General features: G+C 42.7%; 1 protein-coding gene across 3 annotated transcripts; it reads right to left on the bottom strand.

The window, feature by feature from the left end:
• Positions 1-474: 474 nt before the first annotated feature.
• On the bottom strand, positions 475-27,083 carry TADA2A (transcriptional adaptor 2A). 3 transcript variants are annotated; one of them, XM_086763250.1, is made up of 16 exons: positions 27,045-27,083; positions 25,335-25,519; positions 24,409-24,515; positions 23,255-23,314; positions 22,566-22,657; positions 20,984-21,141; positions 19,476-19,564; positions 18,628-18,700; positions 12,236-12,299; positions 10,313-10,356; positions 9,669-9,779; positions 8,221-8,292; positions 7,455-7,587; positions 6,474-6,517; positions 3,823-3,896; positions 475-1,998 (listed from the first exon to the last, which is right to left on the bottom strand). In XM_086763250.1, exons 2-16 carry the CDS (start codon positions 25,357-25,359, stop codon positions 1,813-1,815), a joined length of 1,332 nt encoding a protein of 443 aa, XP_086619376.1. In that variant the 5' UTR covers positions 25,360-25,519; positions 27,045-27,083; the 3' UTR covers positions 475-1,812. The 3 variants fall into 3 exon arrangements, with proteins under 3 accessions (XP_086619376.1, XP_086619377.1, XP_010127862.2); XM_086763251.1 differs by lacking the exon at positions 27,045-27,083 and adding an exon at positions 26,011-26,187; XM_010129560.2 differs by lacking the exon at positions 27,045-27,083 and having other exon boundaries at positions 25,335-25,660.

Raw genomic sequence — 27,083 nt, 5'->3', positions numbered from 1 at the left:
TGGTCCTGCTTGGGTCCCTCGGGGCGAAGGGGCATTGCCGAAGTTTGCTGGGTGGGGATGTCGCTGATCTCGGGACGGTCGCAGCAGGTACCGGTGTGTTTGGCTCACATGCTGCTTTTTGGCACATGTTATAGGAGACTGCGCAAGGGGAAAGGCAGATTTTCTGTTTGTTTAATGTTACAAGACAGCTGGGAAAAACATTCCCAAGGATTTACAGCTTACTTTGTCCCTTCCCTTGGCATTCCCAGTCTATACAGTCTCAATTTCTACAGACTTCAGTCTTCAACATGTGATTTATCACTGCTGCTTCTCTTTAAACAGTAGTATTTTCCAGGTAATCTTGTGGTTGTGTCCATACAGCCGCTGTTGTGCATTTCTCTTTCTCTCTCACGGTGAGAAGCTGATGGATATATATACAGACAGCTGCGTGACCTTTACAGTCTCACTGGGAGTCCAAGAACGCAGAGTTAAGAGTGTTTCAAGTCATTTTGATTTTATTACCAACCAAAACACTTCACATTCAGTGGCACCTCAGGTACACAGGATAGTTACTATCAGGGGGAACAAAAAAAAGGCAAACTGAAATAGGTATCAGTCTAGCTGTAGCTCAGTCAGGCTTTTCCATGTGAGATCCCAAACTTGAGAGCACCCAACATCCCACCTGCTTTGGCTGTTAGGTTACTTACGGGATGTGATTTCAGCCTCCTACGTCAGTTTACTGTCAGTGAACCACGCCGAGCTACATCTGGAAAGAGCCATCTTCATGCTCCAGCTGGATTTCCAAATACAAATGGCTTGCACCGAGGTCATGCAGTGGATCAGCTGATGTGTGTGTGTTTAGCGACTTCTTGCACCTCAGCATTGCTTTGTTGATCAAGTGGGTACGCCGCCGCTATTGCGCTGAGCTGAGAGGAGCCCCCGTGGGCAGGAGGGCAGGGAGGCCTGAGTGTGAGCTCCGGGCTGTCTGTCGTGCTCTTCGCTTGTTATCTTTTGTGACAGAGAACACTGAGGTACTGAGCGGCTTTTTATTTACGTTCCAAAAGGCCGCTCTGGTTGTAACATCCAGCCTTCCCAACGAGCCGGAGCAACAAAGACTTAAACTGAGGGATTGTATATAACTCGAGAATCACAAATCAAGTAGGGAGCAGATGAAGCTCTCATGCTCTGGGCTCTCATGCTGTGGTATGTGCTAATATCACATAAAAGTAACAACTGTTGAGGAGCTTCCCTGCAACGTCCTTTCCCATCCTTTATCACAATTAAGTTAAAAAGACTGGACCACTGCAAGCTCTATTTTTATACCCTCGGGCGTATGCTATCTCCCTTGAAAGCCGATGCTGTTTTAGGAAGGAGTACGAGAAGGGAGGGGACTGCATCTCTTTATCCCTGCGCTCACACAAAGTCAAAGTGTGACTCTCCTTATGTCCTCTTGTGTCCTTATTCTGTGCCACTGTCAGAATAAAAGTACCGTGATTATCTTTTCAGTTACAAGAGGTGTTAGAAATGAATGCCCGTTCACATTTAAGATTAGCTTATACGGCACGTGACTCTTTTCAGTGCTACGTGGCAGCGTAATTCTGACACAGCAGTGTTAAACACTGGAGTCAAAGGGAAACCAGACAAAGAAATGTCAGTATTCATACAATTTAACAAAGCTCCCTACTTGTTTTTACAAAAAAAAAAAGCCCCAAAAGATTTTAAACAAAAGGAAATGTCCTTCCTTCAACACTGTTCAACTCTTTCAGCGCCGTCAAAGTGACTTCGAAGCTTCTCCACATCTGCCTGCTCCAGCCCAAGCGCTGCTGTCTGTCCTCAGGCTTTCGTGATGTACCCCTCTCTGATAAGGAAGTCGTAGATTTTCCTGGTTTTGTTCACATCGATCTTGATGAGCGCTCTAGCCTGCGCTAGTCTCAGGCCGCCTTGTTTGTTACACTCGTTCACTAAAGCAGCTTTATATTCTAAATAGGCTCCAGGGACCAGCCTCACCATCTGACAGAGCTGGAAGACAAAAGGTGAAGTTAATAAACACTAACGCTTGTCACGCGCTTTCACTCTGCGATTCCCTGGTGGGGGAGTAAGATCGCGACGACTATTTTTCTGAAAACATTTTAAACGCGGTTTTTTATGTGGGGGAGGCACGCGGCGATTGCGTTATGAGCCGTTTCGATCCACAGGTAGGGAGGGGAGGAGCTTGCCGGCTGCTGCATTCAAAAACATTCCTGACTAAAAAATCAGCTAGGAGGATGAAAGCAAGCTCTGGGCTCACAGGAGCGTAAGGATGAGTGTGTCCTGTGTGGGCGTTGTTCTTTACAAACCAAGGGAAGTACTCATGCCAAAGAGGCTTGCAACCAGCAATTCAGCATGCTGGCCGAGAGCCAGGGAGGGCATCTGCCTATTAATCCCCTGCAGACGAAGTCTGTAATACCTTTCTGCAAAAGCAGCTAGGCACACACCACCTGCCCCCTCCGGAAGTCTAGGATGGAAACCGTGCAGGGAGGGCATTACACGTTTGCAAGTTTGGTTAAAGGAATTGATTTCAAAGGCCCCTGTGCTCTGCTGTCAGGCTGCAACGCTCCCGTTTTGCTCCCAAATACCAGTCGCCTTCTGGATGGTGCACTGCATTGCTCCCAACGGAGATACAGGCTGTCTCCTCCTTTTAATAAGGAAATGCTTAATGATTGTTCCTCATTGATAGGAGGAACTCAGACTTTGTGTCTCAGCTGATGAGGAAATCAGATTCCCCGTACACACTAATGTCCTAGTCACAATTATTTATCTGCTGAACGGAGCCAGAAATGCCGTGCTCTGTGGTGAATCTGTGATCCAATTGTCAACGCTCCCGTCTCCAGTGATGGGGAAACGGCTTCCACAGAGGGGAAAGTCTGAAATATATTTGCATTTTACATACACTGAAATCTGCCTCATGGACAATTTAAGGACAGATTATGACTTCTATTAAACAAAAAAAAAATTTCAGTAGTTTTCCAGTGTTGCCTTGCACTGAATTAGAGGACAGGCCTACACTGGCCTGCAGAAGGAACTGAGCCCTAAGCACACGGCGGGCCCCTGGCTGCGTTGCTGACCTCTCTGGGGGCTGCAGTCCCATTTCTGGCTGCTCTGCTGATCCTCCCTGTGCCTCTGATGCTTTAGGTGACTGCGCAAGAGCACTCTGCGCGGGACTGCAAACCACACTGCCAGGCCGAGCTCACAACTCACGGCTTAAAGAAAGGCAGACTCTCTCCTCTGCCACCAGCGCATACAAAAAGGTTGGCATACGCACTGTAAAGCAGAAATGTGGGAAAAAACCATGAAAAGAACAATACGTCGTTATTGCCTCCGTGGTTCACTTTAGTGTTACAGTGAAAAACCAACCATAGCTGGTGGAGGCTTGGCTGTGAGATATCGAGAATATAAAAAGAGCTCTGCTATTCAGGCTCAGTGATCTGTCCAGTGAAGCCCTTGATAAAACCCTCTGCCAGTTTTAAAACCGACGTTCATTAAGAAAAAATAACCCTTCTGCTCGCCCCAGTGTCACAACGGAGCAAGAAAGGGTGTCGTACTCTGGATGTCGTAATAGCACCTCGGTGCTCTCCACTTTTCTCTGCTAAAGAAGCTAATTTGCTGCAGCTGTGTTGTCCGTATAGTACAGTACCTGAAATTAAGAAGCCAACTGGAAAACTGAAGCGGCTTTTGTGAGCAGGAAAGAGTAGTCAGGGGACAGAGCTGAGGTGATGTTCACAGCATCTGAGACAGATGGTGTGAGCACCCCTGCGCTGTGAAGATAAAAGTTGTACATAGATTCTCCTTTCATCCTTTCCTCACCTCCTTCTCCTTCTCATTAAGTTTCTCTGTCCCTGGGAGACCTGTGAGGTTCAGCGGTGGGGCACTCCGTCTACCTGCAGAGACAAGAAAGGAAAACCCTGAAGAACTCTGAGCAGTTTGGCCATGTTTGTTCCTTAGCTGTGATATCAGAGAGGCAATTAAATCCCCGTGATGTTAACCCAGTATGATCCAAGTGTTTATCGACAGGGCTATTTAGGGCTTAACACAAAAACAGCTCTGATTTGGTATTTGTAACTCACAGAGTTAAGCACTGTGAATGCTTGCATGAGGACTCGTATGGTGTTAGCCCGGGCTCGCTGCTTTTAGGAGGAACTGAAGGACAAAAGCTTTCTGCCAAACTGGCACGGACCGTGGTTAAGCTGGGCTGTACCTCCTGACTAAACCGACTCTTCCAGCCGGGGTCAGGGAGGTCGGTGCAGCGTGGAGGGTGTGCCGGGGCGTGCGCAGCGCGCGGGACTGACTCCCAGCAGGTGCAAAACCAGCACCTCGCAGGGATGCTGAGGTTATTTAGTGGGGTGATGAGCAGTGAATTTCTCTGGCATTACTGACAACTTCAGTAGCAGAGTTTTCTTTAAATGCTTTTAAATATGATGCAGCTATTGTAAAGAAAATGCAGTTTGTGGACTTATTTTTCTCTGTTATGATAAACAGTACTGAAAGAAATACTTACCACAAGGTAGTCGCATAGTTCTCACTTTTGCTATTGCTTATAACTCTGCTGAACTTGAACTGGTGCAGCTTAAACTTTCACAAGGGACTTGCAAGTTTGTTTTTTTTTTTTCCCCTATTTTTTTTTTAACTTCCAGAGCTCAGAACAAAGCTAGGGTTATTTATTTACATTTTTAGTAAGTCTGTTGCCCCTGTGCTGTGGGTTGTGTATTTAGCACTACTGAAGATAGGTCTCTCTATCCCAGGGCAGATTTCCCAAATTTGGCAAAGCGATGAGACCTTGGGAAATCGGCAGCTGTTTCCCTGCTCTGGCTGGGTCCCACCTCTGGGACTGGGGAGTCTCTCTTTCTCCTGTGCATCTACAGGAGACAGATGGGAGCCTGGCTGGGTGAGAGGAGCCTGATCAGAGAGATAACTGAAGGACTAGAAAGAAGCTGGAGCAGTGAGTCTCTGGTAGGTGTAGAGGAAGTTATTTCTGAGAACTGCTCCCTCTTTGCACAGCCTGGAATGAGCGTGCTGTGATGAGACATGACAGAATTTGGTTTTACTCTTTAATAAACCTAGGAAATAACATGCACACACAAACTAGTCCATTAAAGAAAACATATTAAGGCTGCAAAGTCAAGATCTCAAAATCTAGAAGTAAAGTTATGCAACGTTCATTTCCCCTCTTGTATATTCAGGATGCTGCAGCCTTTAATTACAGACACGTGGCAGTTTTTCCGCAGTATCCTTGCCTCATTCAGTATGCAGGATGTCTGCTTAATTAGCAACTACATGGTATTTTGTTTGGGTTTTGTTCAACATGTGATACTGGTTGTAAACACTGCATGCTATCTAGGTTCCGTAGGCAAAACAATTCATCTTCTCTTGGGCTCTTCCGCTTCATGGGCCACTGAATACTTAACAAAAAATTAATTTCATTCTAGCCCTTCAGCTGGGGGGGATACTGTCCCCGTTTCACGGACTCTGGATGTCCAGGCTGAGATACACAATACTATCTTCTTTCCAAAATACCAGATCTTAGCTATCACTAAATATGTTTAAAACAGTGCATACTGACTTTTGCAATGACTAATTGCTTGATATTCTGACCCAAATTTCCAAGGCTCCTGGCAGAAATGAGGAAGAGCATACAGACTCAGTGTCTACCTCTAAGAAGTTTGGTTCACGTGGTTCATTAGCATCCATATAAAAACTGGATGTCGAGACAGAGCTAGAAGCCAGTTTTCACTGGCAGCGTTTAACAGCCTTATAGCAAAAAAAAAAATTATCCTAGTCTCATTCATTGCACGCCATCCTGTGACCTCAACAAATGAGGATGGGATTTTATAGAAAGTCTTGTTCATGAGGGCCATGACCGACCCCTGAATCTGTCCTTACTGGGCACTGAAAGAAGTAGGGGTCCTATTGCTGGAAAAAACTATAATTTGTGATCGCAGAATTAAGGAATATAAAAGCTTATTCATAGAAAAGGAAAACTGAAGTTGCACAGGTAACCTGTATCATCTCATTCTGTCACTCTGGAGTGCTCGATGCTACGACCATTGCCTGCTTCTCAGGCACCTGTTTTTGCTGTTCTGCCCTCCCAAATCTGCTTTCTGTCAGGTTCATATTGCTATGCTATGTGCTATATAGCTTCATTAAAAAACTAGATTAGCTTTATCTTTTAAAGATAAAATTTTGTTCTCGTGAAAATTCTTTTTTTTCCTGCCTTGTTAATGTGGCTTTAGGATGGGTTTTTCCACTTGTATCAGAAAAAATCTAGAAATTCCGCAAAAAATCCTACAAGCTTTGCCCATGGAATGAGTTGCAGATTGAGGTACTGTTGACTTGAGCAGTACTTAACCATGAGGCTTGAGGACTGCCGCTCTAGCACTCAAGCAAAAGAGCCGCTCTCCAACTGGCTATCAGAATGATATTCCTGATGTACGGCTGCCTGTTTATCATCTAACAGTTACCTGAATTTGAAGGAACTGGTACTGTGGGAGTCAGGCCGGAATCGCTGAAAAGAAAGGAAATTGTAAAATTACTTTCACATTTTTTTAAGAATAACTGCTTATATTGGCTCTGAAACTACTTTTTCCCCAACTCCTCATAATTATACAATTCAGCTTGCATAATCCAGGCCCTGATCTGAAGTCAACAGCATTTCTAAATATTTATCACTCCCAGACTGAAGACTATGTCTGAAACCTGGTTTTTTTAATAAATAAATAAATAAAGGAGGTGGGGGTCACAATAAAAATTTCAGTGGAGGCTGACTGAGGAAATTGCAAATCATCTTCTCAGACCATGCGGCATACAGGATGCACTTCCTTTGCATGGCAGCTTGCTCCTTAAATCAAAGTGCTTGGGCAGGGTGACTACACATTAATAATGCTGCTACATCTAAAACATTTGGAGTGTCATCCGTGCCCTCATTAATATCCATAGAGACCTCATTTCCCTCCATGACTTTATTAACAGCAGTTAAGTTCCTGAAATATAAAATACAGAAAACTGAGACTTTGAGCCCTTACTAGTCACTTCCTCATCTGCGCTTCAGCAAGCACTATTGCTGTTAGCCAGGGTCTTGCCCTTCTGAATTCTGCAGACTGTTACTACTGTAATAAATGGGGAATGCATTTCTTATTATCAGAGAGAAAGATGTGTTTGATGCACCTGACTAAAGCATAGAAAGAAGAATTTTGGTGAAGAAAAATTCCTTCACTGAAAGGGTTGTCAAGCACTGGAACAGGCTGTGCAGGGAGGTGGCTGAGACACCAGCCCTGGAGGGATTTAAAAGACTTGTAGACGTGGCACTTGGGGACACGGCTTAGTGGTGGGCTTGGCAGTGCTGCATTTACGATTGCGCTCGATGATCGTAAAGGTCTCTTCCAACCTAAACGATTCTATAATTCTACAGGTACGTAAAATGCACAGCCTTACTGTAACCGTACATATCGGCTTGTCGACTGAGCCACTGCTGGCAGGCGCTGCTGTCCTGGATGTACTGCAGGACTTCAGACAGCATAGTGCGCTTCAGGCGTTCCTCATCTCTTGTCTTCTTGAGGTGATCGTACGTTCTGGCACCTATGGCAAACAGATACCACATTCTCACCAGCTGCCTCGCTCAGAGTTTTCAGACTGTTGTTTTTCTGCTTTGGGAAGTGAGAAACTGCTCTCTAGCTCTGGACCAGACTCTGCTATTCTCCCTCATGACAACTTCTTGGCATCAGAAGATATTAGATTTCACTCTGCACCCCTCCCCCCATTAATTTCAGACCAAAACCAAACAAAAAATGCTTCCACGATCCAATTCCAGGATAAAATAGGCCATTTTGTTTATGTAGAGGTCTTAGCCCTCTCTCCCAGTATCACACTTGCTGATAGCCAGTGAAAGTGTCCACAGATAAAGCGCTGGAGACCACAGTGCCGTGACACATTGTTTTTTTGTTTTTTTTTTTTAATGGATCCTTTCTAAAGTGGATCTCTTACTATGGCAGAGCTCTGCTAGACAGCGTGTTCCCCACGCTGATGGCTCGAACTAGCTTTGAAAAAGCACAGCTGGACTGAGGCATTATTGCTAAAGCCTTGTTCAGTTAAAGAGCTAGGCAAACGCCTTTCAAAAATAAGTGTCGTTTTATTCAACGCATCCTAAATGTAAAATCATCCTTCCACACCTTGATGAATGGGAATGGGCTGAATAATGCATCAGGTACTTACTACAGAAATTGGTGATTCCTGCTGCTCTGTATTCCTGTAGCCGCTTTATTTCCCTTCGCAGCTCAAATTCCACTGTTTTACCCCGAGAGTAAGCAGAAGGGAAATCCAAAAAACAAATGTGGGTCAGTGGGGGTGGCAGTGAACTGCGATGTACGTTGCTGTTTCTTATTTGTCTACAAAGTTTGGCGATGAAGTACACAGAACCACAGACAGGGTTAACTTCTGCGCACAAGTCGGTATCAGGTATCAAACTCATTGTGTCATAACACTCCTTGATTACAGATTTAAGCTAGCTTCTAGCTTTGTGTGCTCAGAAAAGTTATCTTCGTGCTTTGACAGTCCTTTTGCCAGACCCCGGACACGGCAAATAACAGTAATGTAGGATTTCTGGAAGGCATTTAAATAGGTTTGAAAAACTACTCCATCCAGGCTCCTTATAGTAGCTAATATTGTCTTTAAGCTATAATTTTCATAACTGGACTTTCCAAAACTTTCCTTGCAGACAACTCTTTTTCTGCAGTCAGTAAGATTAAATACCCACGTCTCTTTTGCTCAGAGATATTTACTGTCTGTAGCTTTTATCAGCTGGCTTCCAGGCATTGCTTAGTTTTACAGTGAGCAAGTTTGCTTGTCTCAAATTTGTTTACTCATGCTACTCAGGAGAGCTGTATAACGCCTGTGCTTGACTATCAAGGTAACTTGAGAACTTCCCTGTCACTACAACAACAAAACTAGGTTCCAGGACTAGCACTCACATGTGGGACTCATGACTTTGCAGGATCATACTTTTGGTATTTCACACAGGGTGTCCTGAAAATACAGTCACAACCATTTAAATGCGTTGTTCTTTCTAATGAGCAACAATTTTCCCAGTTTAAGTCAGAGAATTAAGCAGGATGTAATGACTCGTACTGGAATGTGACTAAACGCATGCTATGATTATGCATAAAGACTCGAGATGATTCGGTGATGGAACAGTGCCTCTCCCTTTAAGGTAAGGGACATAATGACAGTGGTACTATATAATTATGTACACGTATAATAGTTTAACATGTATATTCCAATGAATTCACAATTTGCTGCCAGCTCCCAACTTCTCAATACAGACATAAATGTTAGGGATTTTGTTCTTTCAGTGATATAGAGCCCCAGCAAATGAACAGCAGTCTTGTGGTAAGAAAATACTACTTCTAAAACATGACCAGAATGTTCAGTCAACTGAGAAATCAAACAAAGAACTCACACACAGTTTTGTGGAAAAAAACCCACTTGCTGCTCATTTAATGTATCAAGCCACAAATGTATTTGTTTTTCTGAGGTACTTAGATGGAGGAGGAGGAGAAAAACAACCTCGTGGAGTGGTATGTATTTAGGTAAGGCTGTAGATGATGCAACCGCTCATTATGCCTATTGAAGAACATATATGCTAAAATCCTCAAAATACTTACATGCATGGCTTTCAATGAATTTATCATGCTCTACCGGTCCAAGAATTCGTGCAAATCGTCGCATTGTTTCATAGAGGTCTTGAACCTCCTTTGGATATCGCCTTTCCAAAACTAGAGGGGGAAAAAAAAGTGTCACACCTTATCACTCCTACTGTGAGAAGCAAATTAATTCAGTGGACCCTGAAGTGACTCCCAGCCGGTGCGAACTGCCCAAAGATCCGGATTTGGTACACTTCTTGGCCATTTTGGTGTCACAACTACAAACTGTTGAGTAAAATGCAACATTATACAGCCTTTACAATTCTAAAAGCACAAAGGTTGATATTTAAATGTTGTTCGATTATTCCTTACAATAGCGAGATGCACTTAGAAGGCCTAGATTTCACCTTCACCCCTCTCCCTACTCAGTGGAGACTGAAATGCTTCTGAAGAGCAATTCCAAGGCAATAACTAAAACACTGAGCTTGGAGTAGTTACAGCCAGCCAGCTGGAAACAGGGAGAGAAATCTGCTGGAATTCAGACCGTCTGAATGCGGTCCAGTATGAACAAACCACACCGGTGCACTGGAAAACAGCGAACATATGAAGTTTTGCTTCCCGAGCAGAGGGCACTTTAAAGGTAGGCAGTTACACCTGATACTCACTTTGAAATTTTCTGAGGTTGATAAGGCCATGATCTCTTACAATTCTGTAATTGAGAGCAAAATGGTATTAATAAAAAGCATTAACTTATGTATTACCTCATAAATACAAAGGCTTCAGAAGAAACTTTGATTTAGACCATCAGAGGGGTCTAAAACTGAACACAGATGAAATTTCCATAGTCCTTGGGCTGGCCAGAAACGTGACGCAGTGATGCAGCGGGGCTTTAATCAGGATAAATTTTGGATAGCGGTGTGCATTAGCCCAACTCTGACAGCACTAAGCACAAAGGCAGCTACAGTCGCTTTAAAGGTTTGAAATTGCTTCTTTAGGCACAGATTTCGCATCTACAGTGTCTTGTAACTTCTCCTTCCGGAGTCAGATGTACAGTGAATGTCTCCTGAAGCACGATTTCCAGCTTCAGAGAGAGACAAATGTCCTTCTCTGGAGCAAGGGTGAGAGCCAGACTGTAAATATCACCTCTGGCAGCAGGACAAAGGAATTTTTCCATGACAGCTTAGATTTTAAAAGGAGGAAAATTCTTTAGGTAACTTGTAAGCTTGAAATGCTCCTGACAGGATCAGGGAAATGAGCAGAGTAAAAAGGCAGGTAAGGTATTTACAAGTTGGTGACAAATACATGTGTCACAGGTTTCGGCAAATGTCATGTGGTCATTGCTGGGTGGCAATTCGATAAACATCTAACTTTTGGAAATGATAAGAGATACTACAAAGCTGGGCTCGTCAAGGTCAAGCTGGAATTTCCTCTAAAAAATCCACTACATTTTCTTTACTATGTGTAAAAGAATATTCCTGTCCCACATAGAGAAACCTGAGACGGACACCAGCATTTTTATGTCATTTTCTAGATTTTTTTGTCCTGTACTGCTGTAGAAACTTTGCAAAAACTGACATTAATTTGAGTTATGTAATTGAGGTTGATGACACTTTCTTTTAGTATGACATGATTTATCAGAATGGAAATTATACCACATAAATATTTCTTATTTATGAACTATACAGAACCGGGTCAACAGACATCAACTCTCACCTGTCATTCAGCAGAACTACACTGTATTCTGAGGAGAAGGAATGAAGGAGTCTTACTCCAAATTACTAACCCTTCCAGCAGGGAGTAATATAGCAACAGATCATTTTAAACATTGAACAAAGTATTTGAAAGTTATAATAAGATTGAATTTAATTATTAGATTGAGTCATTCTAAAAAGCCGTCAAATGAACTGAATAAATTATTCAAACTCACGTCAGCAATATAGTTATCTTCATTTTGTACTGTGGAAAACTAACTTATGGACCACTAAGAATTAAAAATACATTTCTATGGAGAAAGTAGGGGTCTAGCAATTAGTCACAGACCGACAGCTTTTTTTTTTTTTTTCCTTTTCTTTCCCTAAAGTAGATGCAGTCCATCGCTACATAGGGAACAAAAAGAACAGAGATTTGACTCTTTTCTGGTTCCTAGCCCTCGATCTGTGACTGGTTTCCCAGACAGTATTTTAGTTTCTCATTCTGCAAAACGGCTATGCGATCTCATAAGGTGTTGCTAGAAGCTTTGTTATTTATGTGTAACTGGATTTGGGATAGCAAAATGAAGAGCACTGTGTGGAAAACAGGCTTTTTACAATTAAGAACTTGTTTTGAGAGTATCAGGGTCTGGCAATCTGTGTTTTCTGGGCTGGTATCATTGCTAAAGCCACGTGCCTGATCAGGATCTGTGCACAGAAGGAGAACCACACATCCAAGATGAAGCCTCTTTTCGCAAATCTCCTAGCAGAAGGTCTCCATGCTTGGGAATTGTCTGGAAGGATACTTGAGGAAATCAGTTATGTTTAGTATTAGGACAGCACTAGGGAACAAAACTCGGTAATGAAGCAAAGGAATACAGTTATTGCTTGAAAACTCACTTTTTTCTTCGTTGTCTTTCTTTTAACCTGGAATGATAAATATCTACAACTGCAATCTTCAGAGCTGCAAAGTAATAAAAAAAGATTACAGAATACATTAGTAACCACTGTATTGGGCTAATTTTCAAGCCTTTATGTTGATGGCAGGCTGAAATGGTCACTCCACTTTGCTGTTTTAAAAATCTCACGACAATTTTACAGGGGCATGAACTCACTAGTGGCTAACCTTCTGCAGACTATGCATGCTACCTGTGGAAGCTGTCTCTTGCTTAATCCTTCCAAGTACGTTACTGCCTGTAAATATGAACCTGTCTAAATCCTGAGAACTCTTTTCCTCTTCCTCCCTGGACAGTTTTACTATTAGCACTTATTTGTTCCTTCATACATACAGTTGTTAAGTATTCCTTCTCCTGAAAAGCAAATTTATCAAACTTAAGGATTTGAGGTATCATCTTTGGACAAAGGCTTCTTTGCACAGAACAAGAAACCCCCAAAAATAGAAAGACACAGTTCTGAACTGTGAAGATTCAAAGTAGCCTTTGCTACAGTTCTTTAAAACATCTACGATATTTTAGCTTGTTAACTTCTAAACTTATCTGTCTGCCAGAAGAACAAAGAGAATAGTTCAGGACAATGTGAAGAAGCACAGGAAAAAGCCATGCTCATTAGAAATCATATCCTTTTCGAAACCAAATCTGTCTGCAGTCTGGCTGATCCGCTCGGAGATCCTTCAGCTTCTTTTCCTGTAGCCGTTAGGTTAAGAAACTTTGGTAAATTCTTGCAAGAAAAGATAAGGAGGCACCTATCACATTCCCTTCCCTCATTTTGTTAAATAATGCAAAAATTCTAGGTCATTAAATAAGTGTAGAGCTGGCTAATTTCTTGGTTGGTTTTTTTTTCCCTTTACATTAATCATTTCAACCTGCTCCCAGAAGGAAGAGGCCTAAGACTTGACAGTGGGTTTAGTCTGTAGAGACAACAGGCAGCTCTTTGAAACTTAACAAGAGCATGTCCCCTTTCAGCCCACCGTGCGGTGGACACAGGGGTGGCCCAAGTGTGACAGAATCCAGAACCCACTCCTCTCTCTGGAGTTACAAGAAAAGAGCAAAACTGATACTGGCAGTTTATTGATTGCACTCTGCAATAAATAATTAATAATGCAATTAAGAAAGAAATGTGGCTATGTGGCTATTTTAAAATATGTATTTATATGTAAACACCAGGAAGCCCCTAGCCTCCAGGCAATTCATCTGCGCAGTCCTCTGGGTAATAAAATTTCTTATAAAGCCCAAAGGCTCAGGAGCCAACGGTTTTGAGTTACGCTTGCTGATCCTGTATTAGCAAAAAACCCTTCAATTTATACAAAACTGATTTGATGTTAACCTAGGAGCAAAAGATTACATATGAAGATAGGAGAGGTGGTACAATATTCTTACTTCTTTTTGCAAATTTCTTGCAAAACCAGTGTGTTCAAGAATCATCATGTATTTTCATAAAGAGATATTTATGTTTCCTAATGTAAGAACAAGCACAGGTAGCAAATTCTTCTTGCTTAAATGTGGGGCCAAAAAATTGAAAAATGCAGTAAGTTAAACATGAATGAAATATATTACTAAGTGATGGAATCAGTGCCAATTTCTGGAAAATATTTTTATATTTTTAAATCCTCTTCAAGCTAAGCCAACGTGTTATTTTCTGGGGTTTGTGTGGGCAGAACTTAATGAGTACATGCAGAAATTGCACTGGAGAACCTCTATAAATATCACAAGTAATTATGTACCTATAACCACTGCGTTTTGACGGTTCCACCTGAGTGCACAGTATTCTGAAAGAAATTATGATCAACTGAGGAGGGGAAGGAACGTTAATGAGAACAAATGAAGGAAAAAAAATGGAGCTTCTGCTTACAGAAAAATTAGTATTTGCTGCCACATGCACTTTTGGAGGGGATTTTGGTTTTAACAGACATATTCACACAGGAACAGCCGATTACAAGATCTGGAATGCATGAATAACTCGGACTACTATACTGTTACATGCTGCATTGAAATGAGAAAAGGGATGCTGTATGAATGAAAATTATTTGCCTGCGCTTGTTCCCATGGATCATACTGGGGAGGCAGTTGTTTGTACTGGTAACTTAAGATAATCCAAGCTGACGCAGTGTTCAAAGTGTCCATGCTGGGAAATGATAAGGTTCTTTGAGATGGTCAGAGTAGCTTTGAAGGATTCAGTGATATGCAGAAATTCAAGGCTCCGTTCTCCATTCCAAAAAATCAAAATATTTTGGTTTCTCAAGAGTGTGTCCAAAACAGTTTCTTTGCTTTTCATTCCTCTTCAGCCTCATTTGGTCTGCAAGAACTTTTTTGAACGCTAATGAGTAAGACCTTTGTTTCACGCTAGCTAACCTCTGTTTGGCATGCAAGGCCCAAATAACGGCAAGAATGCAAACTAATCAAAGTGAACAGGCTGTGTGTCCAGTGTGTGCCTCGGTTGGTGCAAACCTAATGGCTACAATCCAAATTTACCCTCTCGAGAGGAAAGCAGGACCCTAGGCAAACGGAGTATCTGCCGTCAGAGCGTGTCAGGAACTTCCACAGAAGAATAAACATCATGTAATATTTAGGAGGACGTTGATTGCCTTGTCTCTTAGAAAATGAAATTTCACTGCAGCACAGCCAGAGTTGCAGCCTGTTTCCACTCACCTCTAAACTTGTGCGTGCAGTAATTACTTTCCAGTGGTACAAGTGAAAATCATTTACATGAGAAGGGAAAGGGAGAAAAGGCTAGGAAAAAGATAAACTCCTAAGGTTATAATTCAGCCTGATGACAGCTTGTAATTAACGAAATATTCGAGCGCTCTGGGCTGAATTAGATTTGTAACTAGTTGTTTCTTTTGATCTGGCCATTACGTTTTTGTTTAATTGCAACATATGTTTGCATGCCCTTCTTATATTGCAAGCACTGAATAACAGTTAACAGTTCAATAATTTAATTGACTTATTCATACAATTTCATGCAATTTCTACTGTCTCACTAATACCAAGAAGTGATGGAGCAATGCCTGTGACTGCCTGTGTGCTGGGAGGAGCTGGTGAGTCAGCCGATACAGGTTTCTGTGCTCCTCATAAAAGGCTGCCTGGGAGTCTTTCCACCTTGTATTAAATTGCACTTTTCTTTCTTGTGGGAATACTGAGAACGTGTTTAGAGTGACACAGGAAAATATAACAGGGGAAATGCAATGATATCAGGAAAGAGAGGTCAAGCAGCTTAGATCTAGAACTTTTTATAAAACGATTTTCACAAAACGTTAAGAAAAGCAGAGCAATGTGGAGGAAAACGAAGAAGGGGGAATTCTGTTCCAATGAAAGCATCAAAATTCCTGTGTTACGTGCAACCTAGACATTGCAGCACTGATCTGTGACTTGTGAAACAAAAGAAAGAATGAGAGACTATAGAGATTCTTCTGGTCAGTGTGTTCCCAGGGTCTAGCTTGAGTATCTTTCAGAAAATGGAATATAAAAGTAGTTTTCAAAAATTAATCTTGAACCCAGCGAGGTTTAATGTCTGTCAGGAAAACAATCCGAAGATTTTTTTCACAAACCTGATATATAATCTATGTTGCAAGACCCCATCTGGGTTTCTCTAGGCTAGAAAACATGTTAAAATCCTGTTTTACATCTTTACCTTTAAAAGAAAAAAAGTTTGCTGTTTGGCCAGCAAAAGTTTCTCTTGAGCAAGTATGGAGGACAGCCATAGTGCTGCTTTTCAAGGCCATTTCTGTAAGATCTAGCGTAAGAAGTTTGCCAGTGGGCAGGTCTGGGGTGGAGAGGCACGTTAGAGCCGCTGCCTGGAAGCAGTGGGACAGGCACCCCTGGGAGAGAGCACGAGAACCTGCGCCTCCAGGGCCGCCTCGCAATCTTCTCTGCCTGTTAACTAGAAGGTACAAAGGATTCTTAAATCATCCAAATGCCCGTCCCTGCCTTCAGATCCAAGTGTAGAGCCATTTTCTACAGTATTAAACCCTACAATTAGGTTGCAGAATATTCTCAAGCAATCAAGCAAAGTCAGCATCTGAGATCTTTAAAACTGCAGGACTGGGAGGACGTGATTCCTTCCCTTTTTGTATTAACTTGGAGAAGGGAAAGATCTAATTCCAAAGGTTTTTTTTTTTTTTATAAAATCATTCTCTCTCTCTCTCCAAGATGCCTTATGTAAAAGAAAAATAGCTGGCTAGACCCTGGGACTTCATTTTTTAGAGGCACTGTCTCTCACGTGGGCAGATCTAGCACAGCTGTGGGAAGGAAGATGCCAGAGTTCCTGAGCTAAGAGATTGAAAACATAGTTGGTCATGCTCTGTAACCTCTGCCAAATGCTTTTCACAGGGCAAATGCTTGACATTCTACACTAAATACTGAAGACAACTGAGGAATGGACTAGAGAACATCCAATGAAATTATCAGGCAAAAGATTTGACAGATAGAAGGAAGTATTTTTTCACACAACACATAATTAAATTGTAGAACTCCAAACTCAATTGTGGAACTCACTGCTACAGGATGCTATGGGAGCAAAAGTACAAATATATATATAGTTCTAAGAGCAGTTAGCTAAGTTATGGAGGACGGGTCCTTCGGTCAAAATGGTCTGAACACAACCTACGGCTCAAGAAGTCTCTAAACTTACCACTGCCGGAAACGTGGAAGATAGGCCAGGAAAAGCATCTGCCCATACGTACCTCTTCTTACATTCTCCTGTGCGCCTGCTATGGGATACTAACAGGACACTGAGCTCAACAGACCAAAGGGTCTGGCCCTGCACAGCTTTATGATATTCTGAAGAGATGAGGAAAGCTGATTTTTGCATTCAGACTGACAATTTAAACAGGAGGCTGGTAGAAGATATCTTACATGGCTGAACTGTGCAGGGAGGAAGACAGGTGTGAGGGATATGGATCGCAGTGCTGGTAAACCAGCTTGAATGAATATTAAGCTATCAATCAATGAACAGAACTAGGGGATTATTTTGATTTTTCAGTTTACCAGGACTCAGAATAGGACATGGAAGCAAGAAAATATGTCTTTTAATAGCAAAAAAAGGCAGCAGCAGAGAGATGGCATGACGAATCCGTGACACGTTCAAAAGCCAGTCCCCCTTTCAATAAATGTTAAAAGGGAAGAGAGACTGACATACGATTCTTATAACTTTTTGAGCCAAGGGACTTTGCATTCCTTAAAGCTCTGTGTACAGTGCTACATTTCAAAGTGATTTTTTAAGTCTGGAAAGACTGTCTGTACGTAACAGGATTTGTCTGTCTCCAGGGAACGCTAAGGCTTTAGCTTCAAACTGCCTGACATAGACAGGAGAACTCTGAGGCATAAATACAGTACTTTTAAACAATCTAAAGTGTAGAGAAAAGTACGATCTTTTCTATGGATTTAAACGTCACTTAAATAATTCCTGTTATTTGGTATTAATAAGGCAGCTATGTTCACAGAAACTCAGTAGCAGTAACTGGACTCATACAACAACCATTCTCTTCACAATAAAAAAGTAAGCTGTCACATACAGCTAATGCTACTATAACTCAGTGCGTGTGTTTAGCGCATGAAAAACCAGACAACTCCAAGAACAGAGCAGTTTCAATGTGTTGCACATACTCTCTAACTACATACCTCCTTGCTGTCTTTATTAATACTTATCCTGATAGCAGATTGCTTAAACTAAGAGGTTAGAGTAAGTAACAGGTCTTCTAAGAAACTAGATATAGTAGGGGAAAGGGGCATTAGCAACAGAGAATGAAGTGTTCCTCTTTCTGAATCAGAACATAAGCTGTGCCTTGCTATGATGCTTGCAAACATGGTGTAGATGGAAAGAATATCTTTCAGCGGGGAGGGGATGTAATATCAAGGCATTGATGTTTCTGTTTTTTAATGGGCTTGTAGGTCTGTTTACTCAAACACCGATGTACTGCTACCTGTTTCCAGACAACCTGCTATCTCGGACAATTTGCTTCTACTTACCTAAACTTTCTCTGGAGTTTATACTGGATAAAACATAATTTGTGTTTTTCCTAAAGAGATACCTATTACTGGTGGAGACTATTAGATTTCAGTCATGTGCTACTTTACAACTGGCTACATTTCAGTAGTGAGTGAAGTGCGTTATTCTATATGTAAGTACTATTTGTATGTCAGTTAATTAAGAGCTTTTAAAAGAGATTTGAAAGCGAGGACTGTAGAAATGCCAGTGTTTAAACCCCAGCGCACAGAAGTGAGATCATTAAAAATGTATGTTCACTTTTAAAAAAGTGTGTAAAGAGACCCAATGAGATGCTGAGTAGGAACTCTGAAACACTGCTGTCAGACAATGTACAAAAATACGGGACTTACCATGCAAAATGTCTGAATCATCTTCTACAAAATCAATATCTCTCAAATCCCATTCAGCATAGTTGTCAAATTCCTGTTCAGAGGTGATTAATAAATTGTCACTAACTAGCACTAAACAATTGGTATCACGTTTCAGTACTGAACACAGAGATATTTACTCATACACAGTTGTACAGGGTTGCATCCCTGAGCAGTGTACATCAAAGGGGAGCTTTAACGAGGGAACGCATAATACGGGCCCCCATGGCTGGAACTGGAACAGGATGCTGTGATAGGATAATGGGAATTAATCAGGTAATCTCCATGACTCCCACACTGTGGGGGAAATTCTGCTCAAATGTACAAAACCAACAAGCCCCTATATGGCTGAATTCATTACTTCATGCACAGGAGCTTGTTTTGCAACAGGAACTGGGGCCCTGGGCCCAGAGCTAAAAACACTGAAAACAATGCAGGTCTTTCAAGTGATCTTTGGATCAGGCTCATACGTGCTTCTCTAAGGGAAATGAAACAGAAGCGTGCTGAAGCTGACCCCTTTTGCTAAGCATCTAATTCACAACATCTAGTCTGCTTACATAAGAGCCATTCATCACTGGACATCTGGTGGCAGCAGCATGCCTCACAGCCCCTGCGCGCAAAGCCAGTGACTCAGGGATTGCCTGCTAGCAGCTTTGCAGGCCTGCAGCGCCATCTCTGTAATTAAATCCTCGGTTTAATCACTCTGTCCTGTCCTCTCTTCTAATGTTTTTTATATGAAGAGTAAAGACCTATAGGCAGGGGCAAACAAGCATGAGTTTGCTGATCTTGCAGTCGGTAGCGAATTTAAAATAATGGGAGAAGAGTCTTACCTCAACAAAGTCAGCTCTGGCTGGCATATACCCAGCCATATCCCTGGAGAGCAAGGAATCAAAAGTAGGCCGTGGGGGATCATCAGCAGCTGAAAAAATAAAGGTTTTTCAGTCGTTGTGTGGGGCTTGGGGTCCTTTTTTAAGACAAAGGGATCCGTAAATAGGTGTTTCTTTTGCAGGAAAAGTGGGAATAATTAGTTGAAGAAAAACACCCTGATTGGGCTTTGATTCAGTGTTATATTCACAAACAGCCTGAGATCATCCAGAGGAAAATGCAGTAATACGAGATCTGCATAGTATCCTCAAAAGTCAAACACAGAAATTCAAGGTAATAAATAGGTTATAAAATACAAACTCTACATTTCAGAGCTCGGCTTTCCCCCGGTAAAGCTCTGCAGATCGCTCGGTCTCAGCGTGCAGGTTCTTTAGTTAATAGCAACAGAGGTGTTAAATCTGTCATCTTCAGGGTGCCATTTGCAAAGAGCTGCAATTAAAGCTCTACAACTCTGAATTTTTACAGCGCTTCCCAGCTGAGGAGCTCAGTGTTCTACAGACAATAATGGACCGAGGCTCACAACACATTTGTGAAGGAGCTAAGCGTTATAAGTCCCATGCTACCGATTAAGAAAGCTGAGGCACAGAGAATTTGCCTTGGCCCAGGTCACATAAAAAAATCAGTGACAGCCAGGGACAGAACCCAAATTGTCCAGTTCCTACTGCTTTAGCTCTAACCACTTTATCATGAAATTTAAACCTCCAAATACCAAGCAGTCTTTTTACCCAGCTGTTCTGGGGAGCTTTATAATGGAACAGCTGCAAGACTGGGGGAAAATTTAAGGAAAACTGAAATTGCTGAAATCTATCTTACACTTTTTAAAAGGCAGTGTTAAAAAGGGAGGTGTGAAATCAGTGTAATTTGAAGGGCCTGATTTTATGACAAATCACATCAGCAGCTGGGGCCTGCTACAAAGTGGATATTCAGATGCAATGATTTAGAGGTTCAGTTAACTTTGGTAGCCAGGATCTGGACCAAAAAAGTAACCACTCCAGCATGAGAGTGAGAACTCGCGCTGCTATTTACCGTGAAGGACATGCCCTTAGATCGTGCCACGTGAGAAGCAGCTTTGAGGTAGTGTGTCCTTTCAACGAATATGCACATCTAGGCTTTTGCTGTGGTGATTTCTGTGAGTGACCGTTTCCTCTGGCTGTGCAGGAACTTCTGGTTTTGAGAACCTGATGTCTGTATCAGACCACTCTGTTCCCTCCCTTTTCCCACTGAACTGGCAGTTGTTTTTATTTGATCACTTAATAATTTAAAACAGTGTGAAGAAAACCCTACTACTAACATTGTTGAAGTTAGCTATCAGAACACACTCTCCTTTTGGGAAGGAAAGCAAACCACACGTGTAGTGCATGCCTGTCTCCAAAGGCTGCTGATTCCAGTTTCGGAAGAGTAGAGACCTTGCGGAGAAGCTCCCAGCGTGTGCTAGCGGGCAGGGGATACTCACGGTGGAAAGGAATGGCTGTTTCGTTGTGCTGCGCCTCCTCCGCCTGCTTCAGGTTCAGTAATGTCGATGCAAACAAGGGATTGTTGATAAAGTGTTTCATATAATGTTTCTCACACTCCTCCTTGGATTTTGTACACATCTGGTTGGCTACATCCTGCCTGAAGAGGGGAGAGGGGAGGCTTAATATAAAGAACGCAGAAATGTTGATAGTTTTTTTCTTTCTCTAGTGGGAGAAGATAATTTTAGACAAGAGATTGATCGCACTGGGTGCAGAGAACTGACCTGTGATGATGTTTGAATTCACATTTTGCCTACTAACACTGAGCCAATACTTACACATTTGGTACAGTGCTAGAGAGCACTTTTTTTGGTGGTCAGGAGTAATGCTCTGTCTTACAGAGATGCAGTAATGCACTGTCTTTCCATGAGAAACTCTCTGGCTGATGGAATGTACCAAATCTTTCATATGCTTGAAATTTAGTATTGTTATTTGAGAGATTTTTATACATTTTACTAACTCCAGGTAATAGTAAATTCTAAGTCCGGAATTGCATTCTGCTTCTCAAGTTTCTCTTGCTATTTTAACTGGATAGTGGTTTCCCCTTTCGTGTGGCAATGTTAAGCAGGTTTTTTTTTAAACACTGAAATGGTTGTACAAAACACATTCTAGAGATCTTTGCCAATCTTTCTTGGAAAAGCGGTTCACTAGAAACATGAAGTATTTTGTCTTAATAAAATGGCTGTGTAAGTTGAAGACTTAAAAAAAAAGTCCACCAGCAGCAATCATTTTAATTTCTGTTAAACTAAAAACTGGATGCAAGGGATTCCAGGAAGAAATATCAGTTTTTCCTGTATTTGGTAAAGGCTGAAAAAAGCCGAGTGTTTAAAGGAAAAAGTTAAGATTACTTGTATTGCTAAGTAGGGCAAAGTGTACTAGACAGCATACTGGCTGAACATAACTGCAACCAGTTTTCAGTCTCAATTATGACAGCAACATACGCACAAGAACTCACAGTTCTGTTTCAGTGAAGTCTGGAGTTCTGTACTTTTAAAACAGCTATGTTTTTCATGAAGGAGAAGAGAGATAACCATGACTACAGATCTCCTTTATTTACAAATGCATAAACATCCTGTAGCAACTACAGAAATCGACTTAACAGAATATAATGTAAAAATATTTAATATTTCCAGTGCTCTGTCCTAAATATGACAGAGAAGCAGGAAAACTCCAAAAATAACAGTACCAGCTAGTCAACTGTAAGCAAACCGAAGCCACACAAGCTAAGAAATTCTGCAGCTACACAGGAGTAAACTGAGGCACAGAAAACCTTGTGCTCCCTCAAAACCTAGTGACTTTAATGTGAACTAGGGAACTTTGTGCATCACCGGAGGTGCCCTGCATTACACAAGAAGCCTTTAACAATTTCCTCGTATATCTAACAGCAGATTTGAAAACAGATTCACCTGCAATAAGTCACTGAACATTCAGTGTGCACTGATGTAATCAACAGTAAGATCCAGTGGAACGAAAGGACAAACTACCCATCATTCACTGAAGTTGGCTGAACCAGTAAACTCTCACCAGTTTCCAAATCCACAGTCCATCACAGCTTCTAGGAGAGCCATTTCCTCTTGAGCTGTCCAGTTAGGATCCAAGACAGGGAAATCGGAAGTCTAGAGAAGAAAAAAGCAAATCAAGCTGCTGTGATCCTCTGTCATAATCTACCACGTGCAGAGCAGAGAAGTTCCAAACTACTGGGCAACACAGTGTATAATACTCGTAGTTTTAACTTTACTGTGTCCCATGAAAGCTGATCAAATAATTGTTGAATTATTTAGGCCACTGGGTCATCAACTACAGTAAAAACTAGTTTGTCGCTACAGATCTTCTGAATATACTGCCACATGTTGTATCTACCAGCTGTAATTCAACAATGTTATGCCATGAAGCACAATAAAAATTACTGAAGAGTTTTAAAATTATTAATTTTGGGGAAGAAAACCAAGAATAGAGAAACAGAAGTTGATTCACATAGTTAAAGAACTGGCAATAAAAAAATGTAGCTTTAAATGTCTCCACTATTCCGTTATTTTCCAGGTGGATATTTTTCTTTACTCTCAAGGAAGACTTTTTCTTTTTTTTAATTGTTCAAAACCTCTGAATCAAAGAATTGTATCACTTAACTTTTCAGCGTAGGACTAGTAAGTCTAACTCCGGGGAAGTTATGAAAGCTGAGGATTGAGCAGCTGTTATCTAAAAGGAATATTTACCATTATCTCGTAAGTATGATCACTTTGATGTTTCTTGTATTCAAATCCTCGTGTGAAACACTGTAGAACAAAAGATTAGCATTACGTTAGTCTCTTACTTCTGCTCTGAAAACATTTTAACTGGTCCCTTTTTGCCTTGTATTCCCTGACCACTGGCTATCCAGAACCGACCACGTGCTGAAAAAGATATTCAATTTTTCTGATTTCATTTTAGAAAAGAAACATTAAATGGTAGAAAAAGATTTTCGTTAAAACTGTGCTAAATCTGTCTTTGTATCTTACTTGTCTTTTGCACCAAAACTCCTGTGAATGGAGGTACTATTCTGTCAAGTATTTACAGCAAAGCTAGGCAGTGAAAGCAGCCTGGCAGTATGTTTTAAAGTGGATTGTTCCAGGAAGAGAGCACAGAGCGCTTCTTAAGTACTGAAAACAACTTCCCTTTAATCTAGGTTTTCTGTTTAAAAAGCGCTAGCATGGTTTGCAGCTATTTTCAACAGTTAAATATCTGGTTTTTTAAGTACAGGTAAATGAACAAAAACACACCCAATATACAAAATACAATTTTGTGTATTTTGTACATATCTGAGTACAAGGTTAAGCTCCTTTTTCAGTTTTAGAGGTTATGGCCATTTAAAAATCATAAATAATGCAAACTTATTTATTTAATAATTAAAACTAGCAGTACTTTCTGTGGTTATCAGATCACACATATAATTTTTACAGAACTATATCTGGTCACAAACAATACTGCAAACTGCCCTCAAATTTTATTTTCCATTTGGCAGGAAAAAACCGACGTGTGGTGACAGGGAAAGGGTGTTTCTTGATGGCTTTTCTTTTCCATGCCATAAAAAATGACAGGAACAATGCCTCTCTAGACATGCAGCAGCACGCTCCGTTACACAGTCAGGCTGACTGCATGTCTTTAGGTAGCTTTGGCTGCCTTCACAAAGATCTCCTTCAGCTGCTCATGCCTCAGTTCTTCAGCCTCCAACATTTTCTTTGTCATTTCCCTGTCCCTGAGCAAATAAGTGTGTTGATACAAGTTTACAGAGACCAGTTATTAATGTGTTTATGGAACAGCTTGGCACCAGACAGGCCTTTGATGACTTTCTCAAATAAATTAATGCCTTTACTTTTATCCTTGCACTCACCTGCAAACACAGGAGGAAGGGAGGAGGCCCACACTCAGCGCACTTAACGTAGGGCTCTGTGAGGTACGACGAGCAACCTCGGCATGGAGGCTTATCAAAAGGGTCATCTGTGAAGCCAAAAGTAAATCTCGGGCAACACAAACAAAGCACTGTTTTTGAAATCACCTAAATTCACTTGTGCTCAGTAATTTTAAGTGAACTCAACTGTATATAACCTGTTTCCTACTGCAGCTTCTCCAAATATCTGTTAAAAGTTCCTTGTTCAGCTAGAGTTGCAAGAGAGATGTTGGCACCGCATCCTTGCTAGACTTGACACGCTGAGGGCTAAACCTAAACTTGTGCAACGGAGTCAAAGGAAAATCTTCTCTGTAGCAGCCTCCTGGTACAACTCAGCAAGCCGCACTAGCTCCCTGATTTGATCCAGTGCCCATGCCGTGTTCTGCACCGAAGACCAGACCCAAGGCCTTATTTGTGAAGAACACCGCCCAGGCAGCTGCAGTCTCTGTCCATCTACCTCCAGTCTGACTCGTAAAGCATATTGCTGCGGTTGCAAAGGCATCAACAAGATTGTTCTGAAACCCATCCAAACCTCAGACTCCGCTCAGATTGCTGAACAGGGAATGAAATGCTGCTCTGCAAGTTTTTCTTATTTTGTTCATTGCAAAGCAGTCAAAATAAATACTGTCAATTTATAAACCGCATTTTTTCCAAGAAAATGGATTTGAACTAACCCAACTATAAACAGGGAACAAAAAAGACCCGGATTGCCACTGAATCTTTCCATGTACTCATGCTCTTGGGAATTTGATCAAAGAAGTGACCCTGTGGACCAAATATTACTAGTTTTCTGTCTCTTTCCCCAAGATGGCTGCTAATGTCTTTAAACAATGGCAAACACTTTCTAAATGTCATCTTACAGTACTTACTACCGAAGGAGGCCAGGCGCTCCATTCCTCTCCCTCGGCAGTGTTCTTGCTCCTCTGAGTAAAACTCGCCTTGTCTAAAAGCCCATAGTGCGAGCCTTGCGCCAACCAGTATCTCCAAAAAGGGTATTCTCTCCCTGCAGACGTCTCTCACGCAGTCCTTGCAGATGAAATCCTCCCAGAGCGTCCTGAACACAAAAGCAAAAGAGCTGTCAGCAGTTTTTGTAACAGAGACCATTTGACATGGCTGAGAGTCTCTTTTCTGCGTCTGAGAAGAAATTAAATGTGGAGAGATGGGATACAGCGTAAGAAGAGAGAAGTGACGGGGATATAAGCCAATCCTGAATCAAGGCTTTCAGTGGGAATGTATGTGCTGAGCAGAGAGTTATGAACAGTTGTTGTGCAAGGAAGTGCTTTGCACCTCCAAGAAGCACCGGGAAGAGAACAAGCAGTTTAGACACAGCATGTACACAGCAGTGCAAAAATCTACCACGCTGATGTCAACTACATTTTCAGCACTGACTGTGTGGCAGCTCCTATGCACAGGCCTGATTCACCAGCACCTGCACAGTGAGGTCCTACACTGCTGTCCACCATCAGGGAATGGAGTCGCTTTCCATTGTGGGATCTCACTTTTACAAGGTATTTTTGCTAGGAATGTCTCAGGCTTCTCACTTACTGAAATTAACGTTTCTCTTTCTAGACTCCGTGCACGAGGTGAGGAGGCATGGTCCTGTGTCCAGGGTCACCACTGAAGCTGTGCAGCCCCTCCAGGCAGATGGCAGCTGCTTCCAGCCTGGCTGCACAACCCTGCACCTCTGCTTGGATCCTCAGAGAACCCGACTTCCAGGCTGGATTTTTTACTCTGTGGTGTAAGTGACACTGCGCAGCCACCTCTGGGCACTCACTTCACTCTTGGAATTGCAAACCGCTCCAGCCCTGTCTGCAGGGCTGCTTCAGCCTGTGCACCACCAACCCGGCACCAAGCACCGCAGCACTGCCCAACAGCCCCGTGCACTCTCCGTACACAGGCTGAGGGAGCTGTTCAGCCTGGAGAGGAGAAGGCTCCAGGGAGACCTAGAGCCGCCTTTCAGGGCCTAAACGGGGCTGGAGAGGGACTTTTGACAAGGGTATGTAGTGACAGGACAACGGGTGATGCTGTTAAACTGGGAGAGGGTGGATTTAGATGAGACGTAAGGAAGAAACCCTTCCCTGTGAGGGCGGTGGGACCCGGCCCAGGGTGCCCAGAGGAGCTGTGGGTGCCCCATCCCTGGCCGTGCCCAAGGCCGGGCTGGACGGGGCTGTGAGCGCCCTGGGCTGGTGGAAGGGGTCCCTGCCGGGGACTGGGTGAGCTTTAGGATCCCTTCAAACCCAAACCTGTGACTCAACGGTACCCCACTCCCCACATCGCAGGTCCCGCCCAGCCTGGCGGACCTTTCTCCCCATCACCGCCAGGCGGCGCCCTCCGCCCCGCCCGGCCCCGCCCCGCGCCAGCGCGGCCGGTGAGGCGGGAGTGGGAAGCGCGCGCTCCCGGCAGCCCGCTCCCTCTCCCCCCCCGGCCGCCCCCTCCCCAGCCCCGGCTGTCCGGACACCGCCCCTCCCGCTTCCCCCGCCCCGGATCGGCTCCTCCCCGCTCTGGTACGGTTCCGACTTCCCCCTCACGGGCCTGGCCGGGGCAGCGCGCCGGCTGCTCCCCCCTATCCCGCCTCTCACCTCACGCCGGGCGGCGGGCAGGCCCCGCGCGTTCACGGC

Source organism: Chlamydotis macqueenii, chromosome 19 (assembly GCF_036417535.1).
Source record: "Chlamydotis macqueenii isolate bChlMac1 chromosome 19, bChlMac1.mat, whole genome shotgun sequence".
Taxonomy (NCBI): Eukaryota; Metazoa; Chordata; class Aves; order Otidiformes; family Otididae; genus Chlamydotis; species Chlamydotis macqueenii.
The sequence above is the reverse complement of the archived record's forward strand: the minus strand, read 5'-3'. Positions and strand labels throughout refer to the sequence as shown.

Excerpts from the sequence above, each read along its gene's own strand:
- TADA2A (XM_010129560.2), bottom strand. The coding sequence starts at position 25,569 with ATGGTCTCTGTTACAAAAACTGCTGACAGCTCTTTTGCTTTTGTGTTC. Across the intron at positions 10,357-12,235 it reads GAAAGACAACGAAGAAAAAA|AATTGTAAGAGATCATGGCC; the intron begins GTGAGTTTTCAA and ends TCTCAATTACAG. Across the intron at positions 1,999-3,822 it reads TTAATGAGAAGGAGAAGGAG|CTCTGTCAGATGGTGAGGCT; the intron begins GTGAGGAAAGGA and ends TTTGTCTTCCAG.